The sequence below is a fragment of the Sceloporus occidentalis genome, unplaced genomic scaffold (genome assembly GCF_023333645.1).
Source record: "Sceloporus occidentalis isolate IW3139 unplaced genomic scaffold, rSceOcc1.0.p SCAF_2, whole genome shotgun sequence".
Lineage (NCBI taxonomy): Eukaryota > Metazoa > Chordata > Lepidosauria > Squamata > Phrynosomatidae > Sceloporus > Sceloporus occidentalis.
Genome location: NW_028316982.1, coordinates 62,758,531 through 62,781,809, shown reverse-complemented (window position 1 = coordinate 62,781,809; position 23,279 = coordinate 62,758,531). Strand labels below are relative to the sequence as shown.

At 38.5% G+C, this 23,279-nt stretch overlaps 1 protein-coding gene across 2 annotated transcripts in view; it reads left to right on the top strand.

Moving 5' to 3' along the window:
* The window catches only part of ARL3 (ARF like GTPase 3), a 46,787-nt gene that overhangs the window by 2,679 nt on the left and 20,829 nt on the right, over positions 1-23,279 (top strand). Inside the window, exons 1-3 of one of the 2 annotated variants that reach the window (XM_089509763.1) lie at positions 12,896-13,000; positions 21,303-21,446; positions 22,794-22,910. In XM_089509763.1, coding sequence (XP_089365889.1) covers positions 12,974-13,000; positions 21,303-21,446; positions 22,794-22,910 — 288 coding nt within the window. In that variant the 5' untranslated portion in view covers positions 12,896-12,973. Of the gene's footprint in view, positions 1-12,895; positions 13,001-21,302; positions 21,447-22,793; positions 22,911-23,279 lie in introns of those variants that run through there. The other variant, XM_089509764.1, reaches the window with a different exon arrangement.

Here is a 23,279-nt window from a genome sequence, read left to right as displayed (position 1 = left end):
GAAACCCACTGGATGGCTTATATGCTCTCAGCCTCGGGGGATGTTAATGGCAATCCCCCCCTGAAGAAACGTGCCAAGAAAACCCCATGATAACTTTGTCTTAGGATCGCCATAAGTTGGAAATGACTTGAGGACACACAACCACAACAACAACCATTCATTTCGTGACAAATATTTAGAAATTGCTCATCTGCTCTGCAAATTCAAGTGCCTGATTAATGGTGGGATACAGGTTTCATTTTACATAGAGCTCAAATGCTAACATATTTAACCATACAGCTTTCACATCAGAACACTCTCCAGATGTGTTGGACTGCAATTTCCCTCATTAGCCAGCATGGTTGGCCATGTTGACTGGGAACTATAGCCCAGTATACCTTCCCAGATCAGGGAAAGCTGAACTAAGATGATGGTAACTATAGGGGCTTTGCCTAGTTCATCAGATAATCACAATAGCATCAAGATTGGCAGGGGCAGGGCGGGGGGGGGGGGAGAAACTAGAGACAGAGTACAAGTGAAGCAAAAAGTTTGCTGACACATTTTGCCTTGTATAGTGTATGAATAATCAGAGATAGCACAAATGATCAATAAATGTGTTGCTGATTAACAGCATTCTCAAACTGCTATGGGTATGAGCAATCCAGCACCCTTCAGATGTTTTGGATGATAGCTACTCTTACACGTTCAGTTGCCCATGCTGATTTTCACTAAGAGGAGTTGTAGGCTGTTGCTACGCTGCAGAAATAAAGCAGTTTGCCACTACTTTAACTACCTTAGCTCAGTGCTATGGAATTCTGGGCTTTGAAGGGGCAACAGAGCTCTCTGACAGGAATGGTTAAATATCACACAGAATTACAAATCCAAGAGTTTAATAGCATTGAGTCATGGCGGTTAAAGTGATATCAAACTGTTTTATTTCTGCAGTATGGCAGCAGCCATAGTCCCAAAACATTGGAGGAAAACTGACCTACTTGGTTTCCACACTGCAGAAATAAAGCAGCTTCACACTACTTTAGCTGTCATGACTCTATAGTGTGGAATCCTGGGATTTGTAGTTTGGTGAGAAATCCAGCCTGATCTTTCAAGAGTACTGGTGCCTCACCAAACTACAAATCCCAGGATTCCACGTGATAGAGTCAGGACAGTTACAGTTGTGTCAAACTGCTTTTTTTTTTCAGCACTGTAGCTACAGCCTTAGGAGCTCTTTGTGAAGAATCTCATCCCTTATCTGACGACTCTTAACAACTAGAACAGTGATGACAAACCTTTTTGGGGCATGTGCACCTGTTCTACCTTCTCTCTGCCGGGTGGTAGGCCAAGTGGCATGTACTATAGGTTCGCCATCACAGGACTAGACTGTCAGTTATGATTTTAAGTAATTATGTGAGTGTCTATTTCATTGCCAGTCAAAGAATATAAAAAAGAGCATGGTTACTGGGATTGTATTTAGTGAGGACCATAGGGTCACTATTTTCTGCCAGGGTCTTCTCTGCTCATATTAGACAAGTACTTACAGCTGCAGCTTTCATTTTCACTGTGTAAGGTTTAAGCAAAAGTGTAAATTGATATAAATCTGATGTTAGAAAAATTATATTTCAGAAGCAGAAAAGGAACATCCCAGAATGCTCTGCCACTGATTTTGGAGGCTATTCTCCATCAGAGATGCTCAAGAAGCTATAGAATTAAACCTAAATCATTTGTGTAGAGATAACAAGATCAAGATCTTGTAGTGGTAAACTCCTTGCACAGTGGTCTGAACAGTTTGGCATTTCATATTCAGAACCAATTCCCTTCTTCCCTCTGCTTTATTTCCATCATCTTTCCTTTTTTTCTCCTTGCTGTCATAGCCTTTTCTGCCTACATAACCATACTAGAGGAGGAATAGAATCTTGGCCCAGGTTTTTAGTTATAGCAAGTTTTTAATGTTAATTAGCCAATCAATGCCAAGATGCTTTTGTTATCAATATTACTTGCTGAATGTAGAATTTAGAATGTAAGAATTTTGCAGACATTCCAGATTTAACCTTTTGTAATGTGAATATTTTGCATTACCATGTACAGCGCACCCTTCCCTTATGTGGGGAGCCGTTCCGCCCCCCGTCCCCCCCGCATAAGGGGAAAATGCATATGCTCGTGCCACATTAGAAGTAATGGGGCTCATGCCTGCAGCGCACCGCGGGGTGTACACCCCATTACTTCTTCTGGGGCGCGAGAGGAGTTTTCTGGCGCGGCTTCCAGCATATGCTGGAAGCCGCATATGGCACGCTCGCGTATAACACGGGCACACTGTATACTCATCTATAAGTCTAAAAAGTTATGTTCAAAAATTGACCCCAGAATCCTAGGTTGACTTATTTATGGGCCAGTATGGTAATGTGATAGCTCTTTCAAATTTCCCCATGCAGTTTCTTTCTGTCCTGAGCCAAGCAGATAGAGTCCTTGATATTTGATTGATTTCTTTAACAGTCCCTCTCCCACCTGCCTTCGTTTTGCTGTCTTGTGAGTGAAGGCTGAAATGTTGAAGCCTCATATTAATTGCTGCTTCCCTCTTTCTGCTCACATACACACACTGAAGGAGCTTCCAAGTTTTACACTTGACCTATCCATGGGTCATGTCAAAATCCATAATTTTGGCCACAAAACTTGCCCTCGACTTATACATAGGCTTACTTATAGTCGAGTATATATGGTACTGTACATTCAACATCAAACCACATTATAGGATAATTTTGATGAAATGGACCTGTGGTTCTGTGGTAATGATTAGTATTCACATTTGTTCATTTTCAGTAGTGGAGTTCTTTGAAATTAAGTGTTCAATGTACCATTAATTATTAGAATTGCCTCTGTCAGATACTGTATAAATACAGTTATCTTTGCATCCTATGCAGTTTCTATAAGAAACATCCTATTGGATCAAACCATAAGTTTTTCTGGCTTGCCATGTTGTCTTTAACAGTGGCCAGTGTTGAAAATGCTCAAACAGGACTTGGTGGAATTAGGCATTCCCTGTTTCTTTTCCCCCAGTTTTTGATAATCAGAGGTACTAGTTCTGAATAGAGAAGGTATTTTTAAACTATTATGTCTCTATTCTTATTCATAAATTTTTCTTTAAATCATCTAAGTTCATAATCACCATATCTATGTGAGTTGTCTATGTTATTTAAATACCAGGGAAATGTTTTTTTATTTCTCTCATGAACCTAGTACCACTCTGTTTCACTGGAGGAAGGGAAGATATTTATCTCTATTTACTCTTTTCCTCTTATGTGGATAATTTTATAAACTTTTATCAAGTTTCTTATGTAGCATAGCACCCAGCCTCTTTTTATTATACAGAAAATCCTGAATCCTTCCCATCATCTCCAATGTTTTTTCTGTATATACCCCAGTTTACTTTTGAGATTAGGCATTTAGAATTATAGTTCTCTGGAACTACCTTCCACTGGAGACTAGGCTTATTTTTCTTTTGTCCCTGAAAAACATGTCTTCATTGCCGCCCAATCAACTGTGGGTTAGGCTGCTGAATTACCACCTGTCCTGATACCACATCCCAGGGCAAGGAAGCAATACCTGTATGCTGCCCAACCAGAACCGCTATTAAGACTGATAGCTGTGGGACAAAGAAAAGAGTTGATACCATGGAGTTGTGCTACTGTAGAAGTAACCTAAGTGACTGTGCTAGAGGACAGCTGTACGTGATCTTTAGGCAAATGTCACATCAACTAAGTAAACATTTGCTCCGCACCAAAGGCAGATATCTTTGGATTTGCACTCTAAATTCATTATCAAAGCTTCATGGCTAATCCAGCTAAACAGCAGATATTTACTTCTCTCTTCTAATGGGATTCTGCACGCGGCTCTTCAGCGATTGGCAGGCCCACCCTACTGCTAGCCAATAGCATGTGTGGCATGCTCTCTACAACATTGCTTATATGGGTCACTCTGGTAGAAAACATGAACATGGATTATTACAATTTCCTATTGTGCTTGGCCCTGGCAACACACTTAAAATCTTTTGTGTTTGCTCTGTACATGCAGTTCTTAATCTTGTCAATTAATGTATGTGGCACTGACTACAATTGGAAAACCAATTTCAGCTTGGACTTAAATATAACTAATAGCTAAATTCTAATAAAATGGAATACAGATATTTAGTAGTATATTTCAGTGAGAGATTGTAACATGGAGATATTAAAAGAGGTGCTGGTTCTTCCTGTTTATACTGTGAATTCAGTATGGAGCCTTCTTGATACTTTTCAAGAAAACTCTATGAAGACTCTACTAAAAATAGATAGATTTTCAGTCTTGGGTAGAAAAACACAGAATTGTACAAACATAATTATAATCTGCATTGACTAAGAGGAGGTAAAACATTAAGCACCTGGGCAATATAAATACCAGGGCAAGGACAATATACATTCTCTCTCTCTCTCTTTCTCTCTCTCTCTGTCCCAGAAAGGAACCCAAGGTGGCTCACAAGATATATATATATATATATATATATATATATATATATATTAGAGAGAAGGGGGGAATATCCATCATGGGCTGAAATTGAAAGAAGGACACAGCAAAGGGGATCGTGAGGCAGGATATAAATCATAGGGGGTAATATTGTAGACATTTATATTTTGGGAGCTGGATCCTAGGATAGGTAATTGAAGAAACTTTACTTCAATTACTTCAGTAAACCCTACAGTTTTACCTCTGAAGTGGCTAGAAAGATTAATAGCTTTTCCACTCTGCTGTAATAAAGCAGTTTGGCATCACTTTAACGGTCATGGTTCCCCCTGTAAAATCTTGGGATTTGTCATTTGGTGATGGATCCAACCTGGTCTGTCAGACAACTCTAGTGCCTCACCAAACTACAAGTCCCAACATTCTCTAGGATAGAATCATGGCAGTTAAAGTGGTGTCAAACTGCTTTAGTTCCACAGTATGGGCAGGGACATAGCCAGGATTTTAGGAGGGGGGTCCAGACTAAGTGCCACCATTATAATGGGGCTAGGGTGCGGCAGTGCAGCAGCACGCACCATTCATTTTTCTAATGGAAGGGGGGTCCGGACCCCAAGAACCCCCCCCCCCTTGGCTACGTCCCTGGTATGGGTACACTCTTGGGTGGCTATAGTAAAGCACAGCAAGAATCTCATACTAAAGCTTATTTTGCGTAGGTAGTGAAAACAGAGATAGTGATAAGATGGTTTTGAACTATTTGCTATACGTAAAGTATTTTGTACACATTAAAACATTATAGAAATGGAACATTTATTTATTCAAAATAAAATATTCTTAAATCTCCTTTACTTCAGCCAAAGCCTAGGCATATGTTTTATATTTTCTCCATTTATGAAATGTTTGGCTGAACCATTAATATTTATTTAATCAGTACATATTTTTCTACACTGACAGGCACAAATCTAATTGCTTTTAAAAAGCCAGTACTGTATATAACAAAAAAGCAAAGGCTGCTAAGAGTTGCAGTCCAACAACTGCAGGAAAACAGCATTCTTAGAAGAGTGATCCTGTTATGTAAGAATCTGACTCTGTGTGTGCCTAGTCATTTGATCATAGAAACACAGAAAAGTTGGCTGGTGACAGCCTTGTAGATTTACCACAGCATCGCCCTGAAAATACTGTACCTGATTATTTTAAAAGAATTGCCATGGCTCTATCCTGTGGAATCCTGGAAACTGTAGTTTGTTGGGGCACCAGAGCAGTCTGACAGAGAAAGTTAAATGTCACAAAACTACAGTTGCCAGAATTCCATAGCATTGAGCCATGGGAGTTAAACTGGTGTTAACCTGCATTTATTCTGCAGTGCAGATGCAGCCATTGTCACTTAGGTAAGCAAGATCAGGCATGTTTAGAACTTAAATAGATAGAGCTAGGAAGAAATTCTGCTTGAAACACTGAAAAGACACTGCCAGTCAGACTTGACAATTATGTACTACGTAGTCTGACTTAGTACAAGGCAGATTTTTATGTTTCTTTTGCTTGATGGAAAAGTGACAGATGTCACAGTTCATCTAGATCAGAGATGATCGCTCTTTAATCCACCACCTATTTTATACTTCATTTCCTAGAAATCTCCATCAAAACTGATTTTGGGTAACTAATGTGCTCTCAAACTCAGTTCCCATATTAGTTATAAGATGGTTTTGAACTATTTGCTATAAAGCATTTTGAACGCATTAAAACATTATAGAAATTGAGCATTTATTTAGCCAAAATAAAATATTATTAAAACTCCTTTTATTTCAGCTGAAGCCTAAGTCTATGTTTTATATCTCCTACATTATAAAATGTTTGGCTGAAACATTAATATTTTAAGGGATTAATCAGTACATATTCATAGTTCCTTTGCAAAATACCTCCTCTTTTTGATGGGCAGCCATGATCAAATAAATTACACTGGCATTTTATCAGCATAAATAATTCCTCTTGTTTTTTTCTAACATTTAAAAATTACCATAATGTTGGCAAATGTCTAATGGTGTAGATAATTATATCACAATATATTTTTATGTTGATACATAAAATGTTAAAATATTTGCAATAGTTTTTACAGTGGCACCTTGGTGTCCGCTGTGGTTTTGTTCCAGGATCTCCTGTGGATTCCAAAATCTGTGGATGCTCAAGTCCTGTTAAATATAATGGTATAGTAAAATGGTATCCCTTATAAAAATGGCAAAATCAAGCTTTGTTTTTTGGAATTTATATATTTTTTTTAAAAAATTCTAGCCATGGATGCTTGAATCCATGGATAAGGAATCTGTGGATATGGAGGGCCAAGTGTAGAAAATGTCTTAGTTAGAAAATATTGTAACAAGAGACAACCCATCCAGCTAACAACATTTGTGTAACAACGCATACAAGCAATTTCTCACACATTTCATTCAGGTCTAGTAGCCTTATATTTACATAAATGTTAATGTATTCCTATATTTCAGAACTAGGCCTTTAAGAAAATACCATTGCTTACTTCTTTTATTTCTGTTCTTCTTTATTATAATGCCTGAAATCAAGCATCCTTATAAAAGCATGGTAAAAGTAATTTATTCAATTACTATAATACATTTGTTCATCTGCTCTACTATTAATTACTCAGTACCATTCCATCTTACATGCTTATGATAGCAAACATTTAAAAACGTTTTGGTATTATTTTCAGACTATATAATAAATAAATAAAATAAATAAGATAAAATTTTTATTTCTATCCCGCTTTTTGCCAGGCAATCAAAGCGGCGTACAACAGGTTAAAATACATCCATATATACATAATACCCCCCTCCCCTTAAAACAAGATTAAACAAGGTAAGATTAAAAACTAAGAGCTAAATAAAAATCATCATAGGCAGAGTTGGCTGGATGGGAAGTCTTATTTGTGGCCGAGCATTTTATTCCGGGAAGGCTTGCCGGAAGAGATCCGTCTTAATGACTTTTTTAAAGCTCTCTAGATTGGTAATTTGACGGATCTTAGAAAAGTTTTTTAAATCTACCAATTTGCTTTACAGTATATGAAATAATTTTGCAAGACGAAGAAACTGTTGATATTCTGGTCAAAATAATCTTGTTAGAAAAACTTAAACATTTGCATATGTACGCATATTTAAGCAGCACACAGAAGCTTTAAAATCAACATGAAAACTAAGGTCCAAAACACACTGCAGAAATAATCTAATTTGATTATTTTGTTAACTGTCCTGGGTCAATGCTAGGGAATCCTGGGAATTGTAGTTTATTGTGGCATCAAATCACTCTGACAGAGAAGGTCAAATGTTTCATAAAACTGCAGTTCCCAGGATTCCCTAGCATTGAGCTAGAGCAGTTAAAGCGGTCTCAAACTGGATTATTTCTGCAGTGTGTTTTGGACCTAAGCTACTGAAGTAGAGACAAACTCAGTGTTGATTTGTTTTTCTTCTTTCCTGCTAAACTGAATGATTTGTATACCATAGTGTCTGTCCTCTTCTATAGGCTAACCCCCACACTCCTACAGACAGCCATATGATAGCAGCAGTTCCTTGAGTAGAACAGAAGAGTGATTTTCAAACTTCTTGTAAAGCTGTATGTACTAGTTGGGAAGTTAATTCCTCTTAGTACAAGAATTTATTGTGAAAAAGCTTCCTTTATCTGCCATAATACTGGATCCCCCCCCCCCCCCGAACAAATCACAGGTAGGAGACCAGAGAAAATTCTTTGAATCATAGCAATCATTTATATATTTTTTTGAATCATAGCATATTTTCCCTTTCATAATTCTTTTCCAGTCTTTCAGTCATACTGGTAACATCAAAAGCAAAGTTCTGAATATTTTAATTGGCTTACTATGAGAAGCTTCAAAAGTTTCATTTGTTGCATTTTCAACAGCAGATAATTTCATGGTTTTCATTTCCAATTTTTGATCAATGGGTCTGAGAGCCACTTACCAGTCTAATTACAACACTTCTCTGAACTGATTAGGAATTTAAATTTATCTTCAAATTCTTCTATCTTCCTTTTGGCCTTTTTGAGTTATTTCAAGAGTGGTACCACATCATGTGTTCTGAGCAGAATTTTTTAGTGCAAAATATGGTACTACATAGCTTTCCTTTTCATACACACAAATGATAAAAAAAATTACACTAAAATTAGGGTAAATGCATTAAATGGAATGGGTCAGGAATGGAGCAAAAAGCCTAAGATACTACCACTGTCAATGCCTAGGCTGAATCCGTGCTGCAGAAATAATCCAGTTTGACATCACTTTAACTGACACGGCTCCATGTTATGGAATTATGTAGTTTGTTGTGGCACCAAAGTGGTGTCAAACCAGTTTATTTCTGCAGTATGTAGCTGCACTACCAACACAGTGGGGAGAAGTTCACAGCAGTCCACTTTGGTATGGCTTATCTATTGAGATGAAATGTTCACTGCTGAAGTAAACTTCAGTGATTTGGAATAAATACAAATGGACCCTAGTCTACTAGTAGCTGATATAAAAGAAGAAATAGCAGGAACCCTTTGTTTTAAATTGTTACTGCTTAGTCTGCTACATTTTATGCAAGCAGCAATGCAGTTGTTAAAAGAATGCAGTTACTAAAAGAACTTATGACAATAATATTGTAATTTCCAGTTATGGTAGAATTGGATACGTACAAATTGTCATTCTAAACTGCCATTTTAAGAAGTCAATATGCTCTGTATTACAATGTTAGTTTGCAACATTTTCAGATCATGTTTTTTTCTTTGTATGCTAAACTATCAAAGCAAGACCAGTTCTGATGAGACCTGCATTGTAATACTTGAATAACCAAGTGTTTTATAAAATTAAATCAGCCAGATGCCTCTAAAGGCTCAACCAGACTAGACAAAGAAATAAAACCAAAAGAAAATGGAGGAGTGAAGAAAGAGGAAAGCCCTGCATGAAGAAGCCTTATTCACCAAATATCTGTTTATATGATTACTTCAACCCACAACAGGCACAATTTTCTCTTGACTTACAACAACATCAGCCTGTAGCAAGTCCATCATGCTCATACTGGTGCTGTGTATTTGATCAATCCCTTATCAATTTGGCTAGGCTGTCAGAGATTTTTTGAGCGGTTTATGATGACAAGACAGGGCAGTCTGGGCTCAATTTAGTATATGGCAGATGCATACATCTGACGTCTTGCCATAGATTTGTGTGACTGGATGTTCTCACAGAGTGAAATAGACATGTGATTAGGCCCATATATAATAAACAAGATAACCTAAGTATCTTACTTTGTAAGTTGTGAAGAATTTGCCTCATAGCCCTAAATAAGGCACCACAAAATAGGGCCAAATCAAGGTTGTCAATTTTACTGATTTATGAATATGGTTTCTTAACTTTTAAAAAAATGTCATTGTAGTTGAAAATTTCTGTCCACCTGCACTCTGTTTAAACACTGTCTACTACAAACCACTCCTTCTCTCCCTCACTGACAACTTAATGTATGTTCATGACAAGTCAGGTTGTGAAATGGACCTCTGGCAAAATAGTTCACCAATTAGAAGAGCTTGTAAAATGGAATGTTGGTTTTTCTGTTCCTCATTATCATGCAGACATCAAACTACTACCTTTATATTCCATTACAAACAAGGTAAAGTAAGAGCCATAGAAGAAAGCCAAGATTTAGTAGACAGTCTGTGCTATCACAAGAGTGTTGCATAAATATGAAACTTGAGTACTGTACTAGAATAATACTATTAATATGGCTTACAAAACAATGGCTGCTCTTTCAAAGAGTTGCAAAATCTTTCTGTTGAAGCTGGACTATGCATAAACAGGCAGGGGGTTGTGGATTTGCAGTTCAAGCATAGCAGTTTGAGTTCAGGTTTAAATGGGACAGTTTACATTCAACAAACTACCTGTAATTGTCCATGCAGTCTATGGGCTTGTCTCCACTGGCCAAAATGCCCATACTCGCCCCATACTCAGTGCAATCTGTCCTCATGATACATGTAACACATCTGCTTCTTTAAGATGTTAATCTGGTTTAATATAAAATGCTGTTTACTCCAGAGTTTTCAGGAAAGTGTGGAATGAATGGGTTGGATCCAGAGCAAGCCAGCTGTCCATGCATTTCCCAGCAGACAGGGTCCCAACCTCCTGTATTCTGGGTTAAGCTCCTCCTATTTGCTCCTGTAGGCAGGGACAATAAACAAAAGACCAGCCCCTATATAGGGAGGAGCTAGCCCCCCAGGGCCCAGTCTTGTTCCTGCCTAAGCTCCTAGCAGGATGTGTCTCTTCGAGCCAGCAAAGTTTTTCCTTTCTCCAAAAGCGGTTTGAGAGTTTTCTTGGCCTTCCCTTCTTCTCCTCTCTCCTGCCTTTCCCCCCTTCCTTGTGGTGGCTATGGCAGAGGACCCCAAGAGCACTGGCTAAGGGTCATCCTTAGCTCAGGCTTCCCTAGCTCAGGGTCTGCCAGCTCAACAGAAGGAGCTGGCTTCAGAGGGAGACCCATTGGGACATGTTTGCTATTGCTACACCCACGACATCATCCTGGTGGTGTTTCCCTTTGGTGTTCATTGTTGCTGCAGCCACGCCAGTGGAGCAGCTCTCTGTGACAGCCTAGCCATCACTTTTGTTGAGGTCAGAAAGGGGCAACCCCCTCCTGGTTGATCACATGATGAGGCACCCTGTTCTGACCTCAGCAGAGGTGGCAGCCAGGCTGTTGGAGAACACCAATGGGGATGGATCAGTGGGATGATGTGGTGCCAGCTGGTAGCCTGTCTGGACACATTTGGCCTGCATTGTTTCAACCCAGGGCAGCTCTGGAGTATAATACAGTAGGGCCTCATTATCTGTGGACTTGCCAACTGTAAGCCCACATTGTCCCCAAAGATAGCATGTGCACATGGCTGCGCCCCCATTAGGAGCAACTGCCATTGTCCCCAGAGGTGGCACAGGTGTGCGACTGTACTGCCATTAGGAACAATGGAACTTCACTTGATGTCTCATTGTCCATAATGGTGGCACGGCCGCATGCACACGCCATCGTTGGGGACAGTGGAGGCTGTCCCTAATGGTGGTACGGTCATGTGCACGTGCTGCCATTGGGGACAACAGGACTTGAGGTCCTGTGGCCTTTGGTATCCGTGTGTGTGTGAGGGGTCTGGAACAGATCTCCCATGGATACCTAGGTTCGACTGTACTCCATATTAAGAGGGCTAATATAGACATGCCTTATGGGACTAGGTTAATGTTATTGTTACGTACCAGCATTGCTATAATGGAAAAAGGGTATTATTACTAAAGGCTAAAGGCTCTAGCAAACTGGGCCTCAGTGAATGATTGAGCAAATATGTCTGTCAGGGAAAAATCTAAGTGTCTGTTTTCAGAGACAAACTTTTCAGTTAATGCCCTGCCAGTGCTGACCGTGCAGAAACCTCAGTTGATCATTATTTGCACACAATGTTCTACATACAATTTCTCTCTTGACTAGACAGTCTACTGAACCACATTCCCAAATAAACAGAAAAAGGCACCAATGAGTCATGATTTCAGAGATGCATGCTTTGATAATTTACATTATAAAGCTGTGGCTTTTTGCCAGAGTATAAAAATTCATAGTTTGGAACTGTATCCTTATATTCCAATTTACTTAGAATGTCAGTCATTCAATAAACTGGTCCCTGTGGCCCAGTTTGCAGGTTCCTTGTCTCTGCTTAATTTCTCTTTGTAAAGAATAGGGTTTCCTTCTCTCCGTGTTCCCTCTTCTACATTTCTAAAATCCTATCCCATGCTTTTTAGGGTGACGGAGGTGAGCCATACATAATGATCCAGAGAGAGACAGAAGCTAGAAGTCTTTTGAGAAGAGGTATCAGGATCAAAGGGCAAAACAGGAGGCAATGGCAGAGAATGAGATTAGTATCAAGAACAGAGACACCAAAAGCACAAAGACACTGTAAACCTGGGCTGCATCCACACTGCAGAAATAATCCAGGCTGAAACCATTTTAACTGTCTGGCTCAATGCTATGGAATTCTGGGAATTGTAGTTTGTTATGGCACCAGAACTCTCTGACTGAGAAAGCTTAATGTCTCACAAAACTACAGTTCCCAGGATTGTATAGCATGGACCCATGGCAGTTAAAGTAGTATCCATCTGGATTATTTCTGCAGTTCTGATGCAGTCCATATTGTTCAAGTGATAGTTATTGAGACAGGAAACACTGTTCTGTTACTTCCTGCCTAGAAGAGACAATGTTCCCCTGGGGTAGAATTTCTTCACTTAGAAGCTGCAGTGATGTGGGACAGTGTTCAGCATTTTGTGCTGTTAAGTGAGCAGTCTAGAATGGAATTTTAGTGATGTCACAGAAATAACCTGGATAAGAAAACTGGTATTAGAATTTGACAACCTGGTCCACTGATGAAATCATTTACCAGAATACAAGGTAGTGCTCTATAATCAGGAGACTAGTCAACCCACCAAGAAGAATGAGAATGAAAACTTTGACAATTCCAGATGATGGCCAGTTCTGATATGTATTATGTTAGTACTTAGAATGAAGCTATATTTGATATATTTTGAATGTTACTTTCTAAACTTTTTCTGACAACCCTTCCTTCACTCCCCAATATTTTAGCTATTGATAAAATAGCTTATTAAAAATCCTCACAGTGGCTATTAATAAACTATTAATGCCATTGCTGGTAATGGTTATTAGTAACACTGTTTACATGCTCTTTGTGAAACCATTCATCCAATTTAAAATGCTATTAATGTTATTTTTATAATGATCTTAAATTATCTGTTGGATCTGTTTGTAAAAAAAAAAAATCAACATTTCTTTAACTGGATATCTGCTGTCAAATGCCACAATTGAGCTAAGAAATCAGCATTTCTCTGCATTAATAATAATAATTATTTTTTTAAAAAATCTATTAGCCAACCTTTTGGCACTCACAGCATCACACAATGCTCAGTAAGGCATTCTCAACAAATGATCTGCTCCCTCCTCTATTTTAAAGCGGCAGCAATAAGAACAAAGAAAAATAGCCAGCTAAAACAAAAGCCAAACAGAAGAGATGCATTTTTCAGGGAGACCTTTAAAGGAGTATAGAATTGCAGTCTAGGGTGAGGAAAGTTCATTCTGCAGCTTTGGACAAGTAATGTAAAGACTCTTTTCTTTGTCATAGCATTCCTCTTCACTTAGTGTGGAGTTAAAAATTGGAAGATTGAAGGTAGCTTGAAACACAGTATACAAAGAGGTGTTTCTCTTATATTTGTTGGATTGAGACTGAGTGTTCAAGGTAAGCCCTAGCCCCTTGAACTGAATCTGGTTACATATTGCTAGAAGTGTAGCTGAAGTGAGATCTGCAGAATATGCTGCTCCACATTTATGAGGAGGTCTATGGTCTCCTTTTTGCCCTAGCCAAAGCTGCTGACTTTTCTTCACAGACACTAATAAAGTCTGAAGGTTACAAGTGCATGAAGCAACACAGCAAGATCCTTTTGGCCCAACAAATCAAGCTTATACTGTAGAAAAGTACTACAGCAACATGCTTACCAAAAAGCACATCTGGGTCAAATAAAACTGTCAGATTCTGGTCCTGTTTTGATGTTCCACAGATCACAAGAAAACTGACCATACATTAGACCTTACCTAGCGTTACATCAGATTTAGCTTGATTAAATTCTAATCTGTTAACCCTAATCAACGTGACCACAGCTTACTGAAAATAAATTAGAGCAGATATTGTCGCAGCATTCCAAATATTTAGTAACTGAAATACAGAACTCATCAAGTATCATTGGCTTGCTCCATAACTGTTAATGATCTCTCCCAATGGCTTCACAGGATGTTAAGCAAGATTGGTGTCCACAATGATTCCTGCAGAGCAGCATCCCTGATAATCATCCTATCTGTCTGATCAGACAAGAGGATTGGAAGTACTTGAAAGCCAAACATAACGCCCCAACTGAAAACTGAAACTGATGTAAAATAGCATGGCCCACCATACCAAAAGTAATTGAAAACTCCATCTAAATCAATAGAGCTGTAATACCATATAAGCTCGAGACAGAAAGCATCAACAAAGACAACTAAAGCAGAAGCCATATAGAAATGAGTCAGACCAGCTGTGTCAGCCATGTGTGCCTCAAAATGTTTGATCTGCATAGACTATTACATTTTAGAGGAAAGAGAATTTGAACACAGATCTAAAGTTAATCAAAAGAGGACAAATCACTTGAGTTCAAGATTCTGCTTTAATTGTGGAATTCATGATGGAGTAATTCTGAACAGTTTTATCAGAAAGATATATGGCCTGTTACAGACTGCCAAAATAAAGCTGCTTCAGGTCTCTTTGGAGGTATGCTGTTTAAATGATGCATACACCCTAAGAATCCAGAAGCTGCACCAAAGCTGCCCTCCAGTGCTTAGGAATGGAGTGTGGCTTTAGTGCGACCTCCGGACTCTTAGGACCCATGCATCATTTAAATATCATACCTCCAAAGAGACCCGAAACAGCTTTATTTTGGCAGTCTGTAACAGGCCATAGAGAACTAAAAAAGACCCCAGTAGGCTATTAATGGTTTACTTTCTGGCGGAGAAAATTTAAAGGCCCTTTACTGCTTGGAACAGCTCTGCTGACAACAGTTCATCTAATGCAGTGGTAGCAGAAAACAGAGATTTCATTCCCGCTGGTCAGGAAAACAGAATAACTATGATTCTTTCATCATGCTGTCCCCCAGCTCAGTTGGTGTTAGAGTCAATTAAGGGTGTAGAGATAGCCAGAAGACAAACTTTGTGCAGAACAGTGTTTTAAAAACCTTTGCTGCAGAAAACCTTTTTCATGTCAACTTATCTACTGAAGAATTACCAACTATCTACTATAGAACCTAAACTATGTTGAAGATTCTGTGGCTTGCAGATCGTAGTTCTAAAGCATATGTAGCTTACGTTCCACCAGTTATTCTATCAAAAAACCTGGATCTCACCATTATAGAGCCAAAAAGTCCACTGTTTACAGGCATTCTGGTATTATGTTTAACTTTTTACAGTAAGTTTTAAGGACACAGAAATGGCAGTACTGCACTGTAGAGTAAATATATGTATAAATAATTTCATTAGTACTAGAAAATGATAATGCTGAGCACAACTTTTTATTGCCATGTTGTTGTTATGTGCTTTCAAATTGACTCTGTCTTATGGTAATCCTGTTAAAGGGTTTTCTAATTAATTCAGAGGTGATTTGATATGGCCTGCCTCCACGGCTGAGAGAGTGAGACTTGCCCAAGGTCACCCAGTGGGTGTGCATGACTAAGAGGAAATTTGAACCATAGTCTCTCTCAGTCCTAGTCCAGTAGTACCGGACAGTGCTATGTATAGTAGCAGTGCAGTGCTATAGTAACTATAAAACACAAAGAATATAAATAAAAAATTGCAGAATTATTTGGAATAATTTTATTGATATGATACTTGTGGCCCATTATCCTAGACAACACTCACATCTCTTCAGTGGTGTGTGTACCACTGATAGAGAACTGTTCTATACTCTTCAACTATCTCAGTTTGGGAGAATTGGTCCCATTTAATCCCCTGCCATCCCACTTTTCAGCTGCTTTTAAAATGTCCTAGTTCAGGGGTAGGCAATCTTTTTGAGCCGGGGGCCGGGTTGCTGTCCCTCAGACAACTGGGGGGCCGAAGCCAAAAAATAAATAATTAAATAATTTTTAAAATTTTTAAATAAATAAATAAACCGGGACAAATGTAGGACAACATTTTCAAATGGTGGGCACTTTTTTTTAAAAAGTGGAGGACACGCAAAAAAATTTGCTGATTTTTTAAAAAATGTTAATATAAATGCATGTTTCTGAAGTGTCTATAGACAATTGCCCCCCTTGCCCCTGCGTGCGAGAGGCCAAAGGCCCCGGCAGCAATCTGCGGCAGGACCAGGCTGGGGCCGGTCCCAAGGCCTCGCCGGGCCGCATCCGGCCCGCGGGCCGCAGGTTGCCTACCCCTGTCCTAGTTTTTCTCTCTTCTTTTTAATTAATTTAGCAGGAGTAAAAGGACAAGTGAGGGACAGAATCTTGTAGTTCCCTGTGCACTCAGGTAAAAGCAAACTGCTACAGCTTCTCCTAGCTTGTCTGTTTGATCTCATTAATAGCTTTTGCCATCTTGGCCATACTCTAATGTTGATTGGCTACATATGTCCCAGTTCTCACTTGTGAAATGTTGGAGAGTATGCTGTTCTGTATGCAAGCAGCATACATTGGGTGCTGGCCAGGCCTGTTGGGCTTTTGAATTGAGATTATATATAGAAAATATGGCTAATACAGCTCTGTGATGCAGCATTACAGGGAAAGATTGATGGTGATGGTTTCTTTCTAGGAAGCTTGGCTACATTACTTGCCTTTGTATTCCAAGAACAGTTTGAAAACCACTGCTCTTGATTATGTGTGTCACTTGATGCCCCAATATGTTAATACTGATGCTTTTCTTATTGGTTCCTTGAGCTTTCAAGTAAAAGCTCTTTGTTTTAATCTTCATTAAGGTATCTCAAATGGAAGTGCCAGGCCACTGACAGGGGATGGGGTGGTGGTCTAGTGAGTAAGGACAGGTTGTGGAGGGGTTTGTTGGTAGAATAAAGGCATTCAGTCTTCACAATGATGATTGATAGTACAGTTCTGTGTGTACTCGGAAGTATGATCCATTGAGTTCAGTAGAATTTACGCCCAAGGAATTGAACAAAGGACTGCATCCTAAAAATATTTGGATGAGGTGAATAGTTACAAGGATGCAAGGCAGATTAAACTCTAAAAGTTCACAGTACATTTATGAATTTATACTGCCAAGAGAGCTAGAGGTAGAAAATGGAAGCTTTGAATCTTATTCACTGACAGTCAGTTGTGTATAAATCACATGTGATGCTCATGGAAAGGCTGGAGTACTGGCTGTTAAGGCTGCTGCTACTTTTCATCAGAAACAATGTAGTAACTTGCTTGTGCCTTTAATACTAAAGTGAAGTGATACTATTAGTGTTTTTGTGTAGAAATTCTTCATCTGAATAAAATGTGAACAGAACCAATAGGAATCTAAGATTCTACTCGTATAACAATCTTGCAGCAGGTATGTGGGTAGCATAATGTGTTTCTGTGTACACATAACCGTGGACAGGTGACATGCTATCAAAAATTAACATTGAATTATTAGTTGGTTTCTGAAAAAGCTTCATTTAACTGTTCTAATTTGTGTTCCTCTGGAGTTTTACTGGTGCTCTTACTGATTGTTAGCATTATGTACTTCCTTCTTTTATGAAAAGGTGTCACGTAATGATTCAATGTTAAGTCTAGTTTCTGTACAAATATGTTTTCTTTTGGTTATTTTACTTGAAAAGACTTAACTGAGTGCCTATATTTTGTTAATAACTTTCTGGTTATTTTGTAAGAGATACTTGGCTTTAAGAGTTTAGCAGTAATACTCATGAAGCAAGAGCGAACAACGGCACTTGAGGTACAGATAGTTCCTGCAACAAAAGAAAACTGAAAGTAGAAAACAGGTCTTCTAATTTTTATAACTTTTTTTCATTCAGTAGCCATTCAGGTTGATTTCTGTCTTATATGGATTCCATAAAAATGCTGAAATATATTTGCATATCACTAGCCAGCATCCCCTTACAGCTGACACTTCTTTCAGAGCAACACAGGTGTTTGAGTAAGTACACCACCACTGTACTGTTATTTCTAGAATTTTTGCATTGCAAATAATCTCCCAGGCATATTCTGTTTGAAAACTCTGAAAACCACTCTCATCTTGAGGGTCTGTCACTTGAAATCTGCTGAACTTTTCTTCATCGCACAATGCAGGGAGTTGAGAGTTTCGTGATCTCTAAAGCCTGAAAACATTGATAGGTTGAAAGTGGCTCATTTTTGCATAACATGAACTGTCAGCATGAATTCATGGCATGGTATCAGGTACAATTAAATAAAGCTAAAAGTACCATTTGGATTACAGGATTTTGTACACAAGGGTTTTGGTTGATGGCAAAGTTAATAAAAACTCAAAACACAGTTTGGCTATTTTTTTTTACTATCCTACTAGTAGGAATTGTTTAGTTTTAATGTAATCTTTTTTCACATCTGTTGATACTAACAGCAGTTCCTAACACTAGTGGGAGTCATATGAGGAGAGATAACCTTCAAGGCTGGAAGAATGAAAAGAAGATGATAAATTTTAGGGCTGTCTTTGAGCAATTGCCATCGTGTGTTGCTACATGACCCTCTAGTAGAGTTCATGGATGCACCAAAAGAGGGTTAGAATCAGTGCATCAAAAATCTAGTTAAGACCTTGGACATTATGCATGATCCTTCTGTTTCTTATGTTGCATTATGTTTTAGCTATATTTTATCTGTTGCTTCTTTATAATAAATAAATAATATTCTGAAATCCTTCTTGATTCTTTTCAGTCTCGTCTTGTTTCTGAATGTTGTAATGCTTGGCTTACCACTCTTCTTGTCTCTGTGTTAAAGCCTATTATCTCTTCTCTTGCTCTGAAGTTTTCTTCCTTCATGCTTTAATTATGTTACTGCTCAATATATTTCCTTTCTCTTTATCTGCTGGTGATCTACCAGGCTTAGGCTTAGTCCCCTTTACTTTTTGCTTTGCATATTCTCCCAGTTAGCATATTAATTCATTCTTTTGGTTAGATTTACTATATTTATGCTGATAATATTCCAATTCATGTTTCTGCCCCTACATTATATTCCATTCCTAATACTATTATAAATTATAATCTCATATTGGATAATATAACAGCCACACACTTAAAAGTTGAAAATGAACAAACCTGAACTCATATTTCTTTCAGAATCTTCCTTTGGCTCCTGATCACATTTAAAATTAATAATGTCTCTTTTACTGCTGCTTCTATAAGGCACAATGCTAGTATATTATCAAATGTATCTTTTCATCTCCAAAAGAACTCTACTGCAAAAACACAGTTTTAAAATCAGTTTATTCTAAGCTTTGAAAGTGGCAGCTTTGCCATAGCTGTACTTTAGTTCAAGTTTTGATTATTTGTCAGTTTGATTATGCTGATATTCTTTTAGGTGGACTCCCAATTTCTCATTTCTCTCTCCTTTTCCAGTTCTCAATTTTGCTGCTTATTTTTCAGTTCTATTGTTTTGTTATTGTATTGTTCTGAACTTGCATCATTTACTTATTCCTCTTCATTGGCTACCTTTTGTATAATTTGATGTACATTTTTCATGATCTTGCTCCTTGATTTTGATGTTTTGGTTCCCAGATCTCAGGGCTGGACTATGATTGTCAGGCCAGTTTCCTCCAGATCTTATGGAGAGGGGAGGAATCTCAGGATAAGAGCATCACTTTGAATATAGGAAAATATTTTAAAACGTATGCTGTTGTCACCTACTGTTGTATCCCTGCTATAGACTCCAAAAGGGTTCTGCCTAGCCACTTCTTCCCCTTCCCACCTCCTTTCTCAGCGTTTCTCAAACTGCAGTTGGCACCAGAGCCCAGCAGGAGAGAGTTATTAGTGCATGGAAATACCAAACTGCTTCAGTATTTGCTCGCTCCAGAATTGCTGGGATATGGTACTCCTGGCTTATTGCTTTGTGGTTTAAGGTTAACTTCCCCAAGTCTCTTTTCATCTTCTTCACCTTGCCCTAAATGGTTGAAGGTACAGGTGCAATTTTCTTTTTTGATCTGAGTGGTACATAGGTTTTGCTGTTTTCTGTAAAGCAGTCTTTCTCTTTCTCATCCCTTTTCTCTTTTTGTTCCATTTCTCCTAGTTAAAGGTGCCATCTTGCTCCTCCTTCTCCATCTCTCCAAGTCGAATACCTTGAAATGATAACTGTAATATGTTAGATTTGAGTCATTTTAGTTATAGATACCACTAAATCCAGTAGGGCTACTTTTAAGTAAGCATGCATGGTTAGTATAGCCTTGTTGGTCTTTCATCAGTAGAAATATCTCTGCCTCCCTAGTATCAGTATTATGTTGGATATTATTTTGGAGATGAGGGAGGATATCACTACCTGACAGGAGGGAGGGAAGGCAGGCAAGCAAGCTGGGGAAAGTTTTGTTGAATAGACTACTTGTGTGTTATTGAAAGCACTGCCTACAAGGGTGTTAAAAACAGAGCTGGGAAATGTTGGGCTTTTGTTTTGTTTTGTTTGAAAGCAGATTTGGAAAAGTTTAGTTAGTTGAAATACAACTCCCGTGTGTTTTTAAAGGCAGTACTTGCTACGGTATTTAAAACAGCTGAGGAAAAATGTTTTTTTCTTCAATGCAGAGCTTAGAAATTTTAATTTCCAACCAAAGAAATAATTTTCTTTTGTTACATTTTATGTTTTTATTTGAATTACATGCATTGAACTACTGTGGTTGATGTTAACGTATCATGCTCAGTGATATCTTCAAGGCCTATTCCCCATGACATTACCAGAAGTTGGCTCGGTCTCTGAAATCTCTGAGCCTTGGATGCTCATTTCCCGGCATTGCTGTTTGCCATATATTAAATATTGAAACTCTTGCCTTTGTGTTTTATCTTCTGTTTGATTTTTGAAATCATTTCTATTGTTAGGTTAATTCATAGGTTTTGTTTCTGTTTCCTTTTAATCTCACCCACTGTGTAAAATTTTTCATCCCCCACCCCTGTAGTTATTTTTTTCATATATTTTAGATTCGAATTTGCAGATGGAGACCCATACTGTTTCATTCATGTGCAGCATCTGATGTATGAGACCATATGGTACTTCAGAACATTGGAACTTGTAGTAATGAAAATAGCACTTAGGAAGTCTCCCATATTTCTGACTGGCACAGGGTTTGCTATCAATTCTGCGTAAATTGAAGAGTTCACCAGACCAGGAGGTCAGGATCCTCCTTCTGGGACTGGATAATGCGGGCAAGACCACACTTTTAAAACAGCTAGCATCTGAAGATATCACCCACATCACTCCAACACAGGTAAGAAAAGGTACTTCTGATCTGCCTGATATTGCATGTCTGAATGCACCACTAATTCTTAAGGTTTGTGTGTGAGGGACACATAATAAATGGAATCCATGGGCCCAAAGTTCTCTCCCCTTACCCACAGCTTTGAGTTTCTTGTTATTTAATGGAAGTAATTAGGAAGCAAGCATTACATTTATGCTTTAAAGGACTATGTGCAGATTCTGATTTCAGCCCAATGTGGTAAATAATTTTGTCTTTAACAGTGTTTCTTTTCTGATCACACAATCAAATATAGACATATTAATGTATATATATTACATGCCCAACTTGTGTAATCACTGTAATGAAACATGTATATAATTCTATTTTTAAAAACTTTATTAGGCTGCAAACACACACTAGAAAGTCAGGATCAACTGCATTTCAAGAGATTAGATCAAGTTCTAAGTAGATGTTGTGGTCATATTTGCCTTCAAGTAGTTTCTGACTTACAGTGACCTATCACAGGGTTTTCTTGGCAAGTTTCTTCAGAGTGGGGTTGCCATTGCCATCCTTTGAGGCTGAGAGACTATGACTGGCCCAAGGTCACCCAGTTACATGCTTCAAATATCAGATTTTTGCAATTACATAATGCAGTTCTAGAATGTGTAACTGTTAAAATACGTAATGACCCACACGATAAATGCCCAGTTGACAACATCATAAAAATTAGCCAGTAGGTGGTGCTAGAGAATGTGCAAGATTGGATCTTTTTTCCCCACAGTCCTAAACGATGACCACATTGCCTGTAAGATGCTCCCACGCCTCAGAGCAAAAGCCCACCCTCAGATTCCAGCCTTAGAGCCAATCGCCTGTATTGGGTGGCAGCTCGTTGCCAGCCCACACCACATCCTGTTTTTCCAGTTGCACACCCCTTTCAATTGGAGCTTTAATTGATGAAATGGGCCCTTCAGAAGTTCAGCTGTTGCTTCTCATTTTCTCATATCAACTCACATACAGACTTCTGCTTCTCATTAGCTCACACATTGAGCTCATCATTCAGGAGTGGAAGCTTGCTTCTTGCAAGGCCTTGTGCTTTCTCCTTATCTGCTTTGTTCTGTCACCTCTCACTGTACCCTTCTTTCGTCTTATGAGCTGCAGCACACATCTTTATAGCTCTGACAGAAACAAACTCTAATCCATGCAAGGCTGCTGTATCCTTCACCTTGGCCACAGTCAATCCATCTGAATAGCAACAGAGGCCTTATCTTGTTAGAGTTTCCGGAGTGATGATATATAAGCTGTGAATGGTACGTGCCTGTGAGTGTGAAGCCAGGAATTAGGTTAACAATAGTTATGTTTTATCTTTGTTTCCCACAGGGATTTAACATTAAAAGTGTGCAAGCACAAGGTTTCAAGCTGAATGTGTGGGATATTGGTGGACAGAGGAAAATCAGGCCATACTGGAGGAATTATTTCGAGAATACTGATATCCTGGTAAGTATTGGCCAGTGTGGTATTATTAAATGGCACAGTGACTCTTAAAATTAAAAATTCATCATCATGACCAACTCTGCCAGTATGAACACTGGCAAATCCAGAGTGCACATGTGAAATTTGGGGAAATATTTATTTTTAAATGGTCTTCAAATGCTTAATCTGTATAGGCTCCATTTGATATTGCCTTTCCTTTGAAACTGCTGGACAATACAGGCTGAAAAACATGAACCAAGTTACAGTGTGGAATCTTTCTGCTCAAATCTTTGTTCTCTTCACATTACTGTATAAACCACATAAAAAGGGTGCTACTAACAGCTACATTGTACACAGAAATCCAATTTTACTGAATTGTTTTCCCTGTGGCAT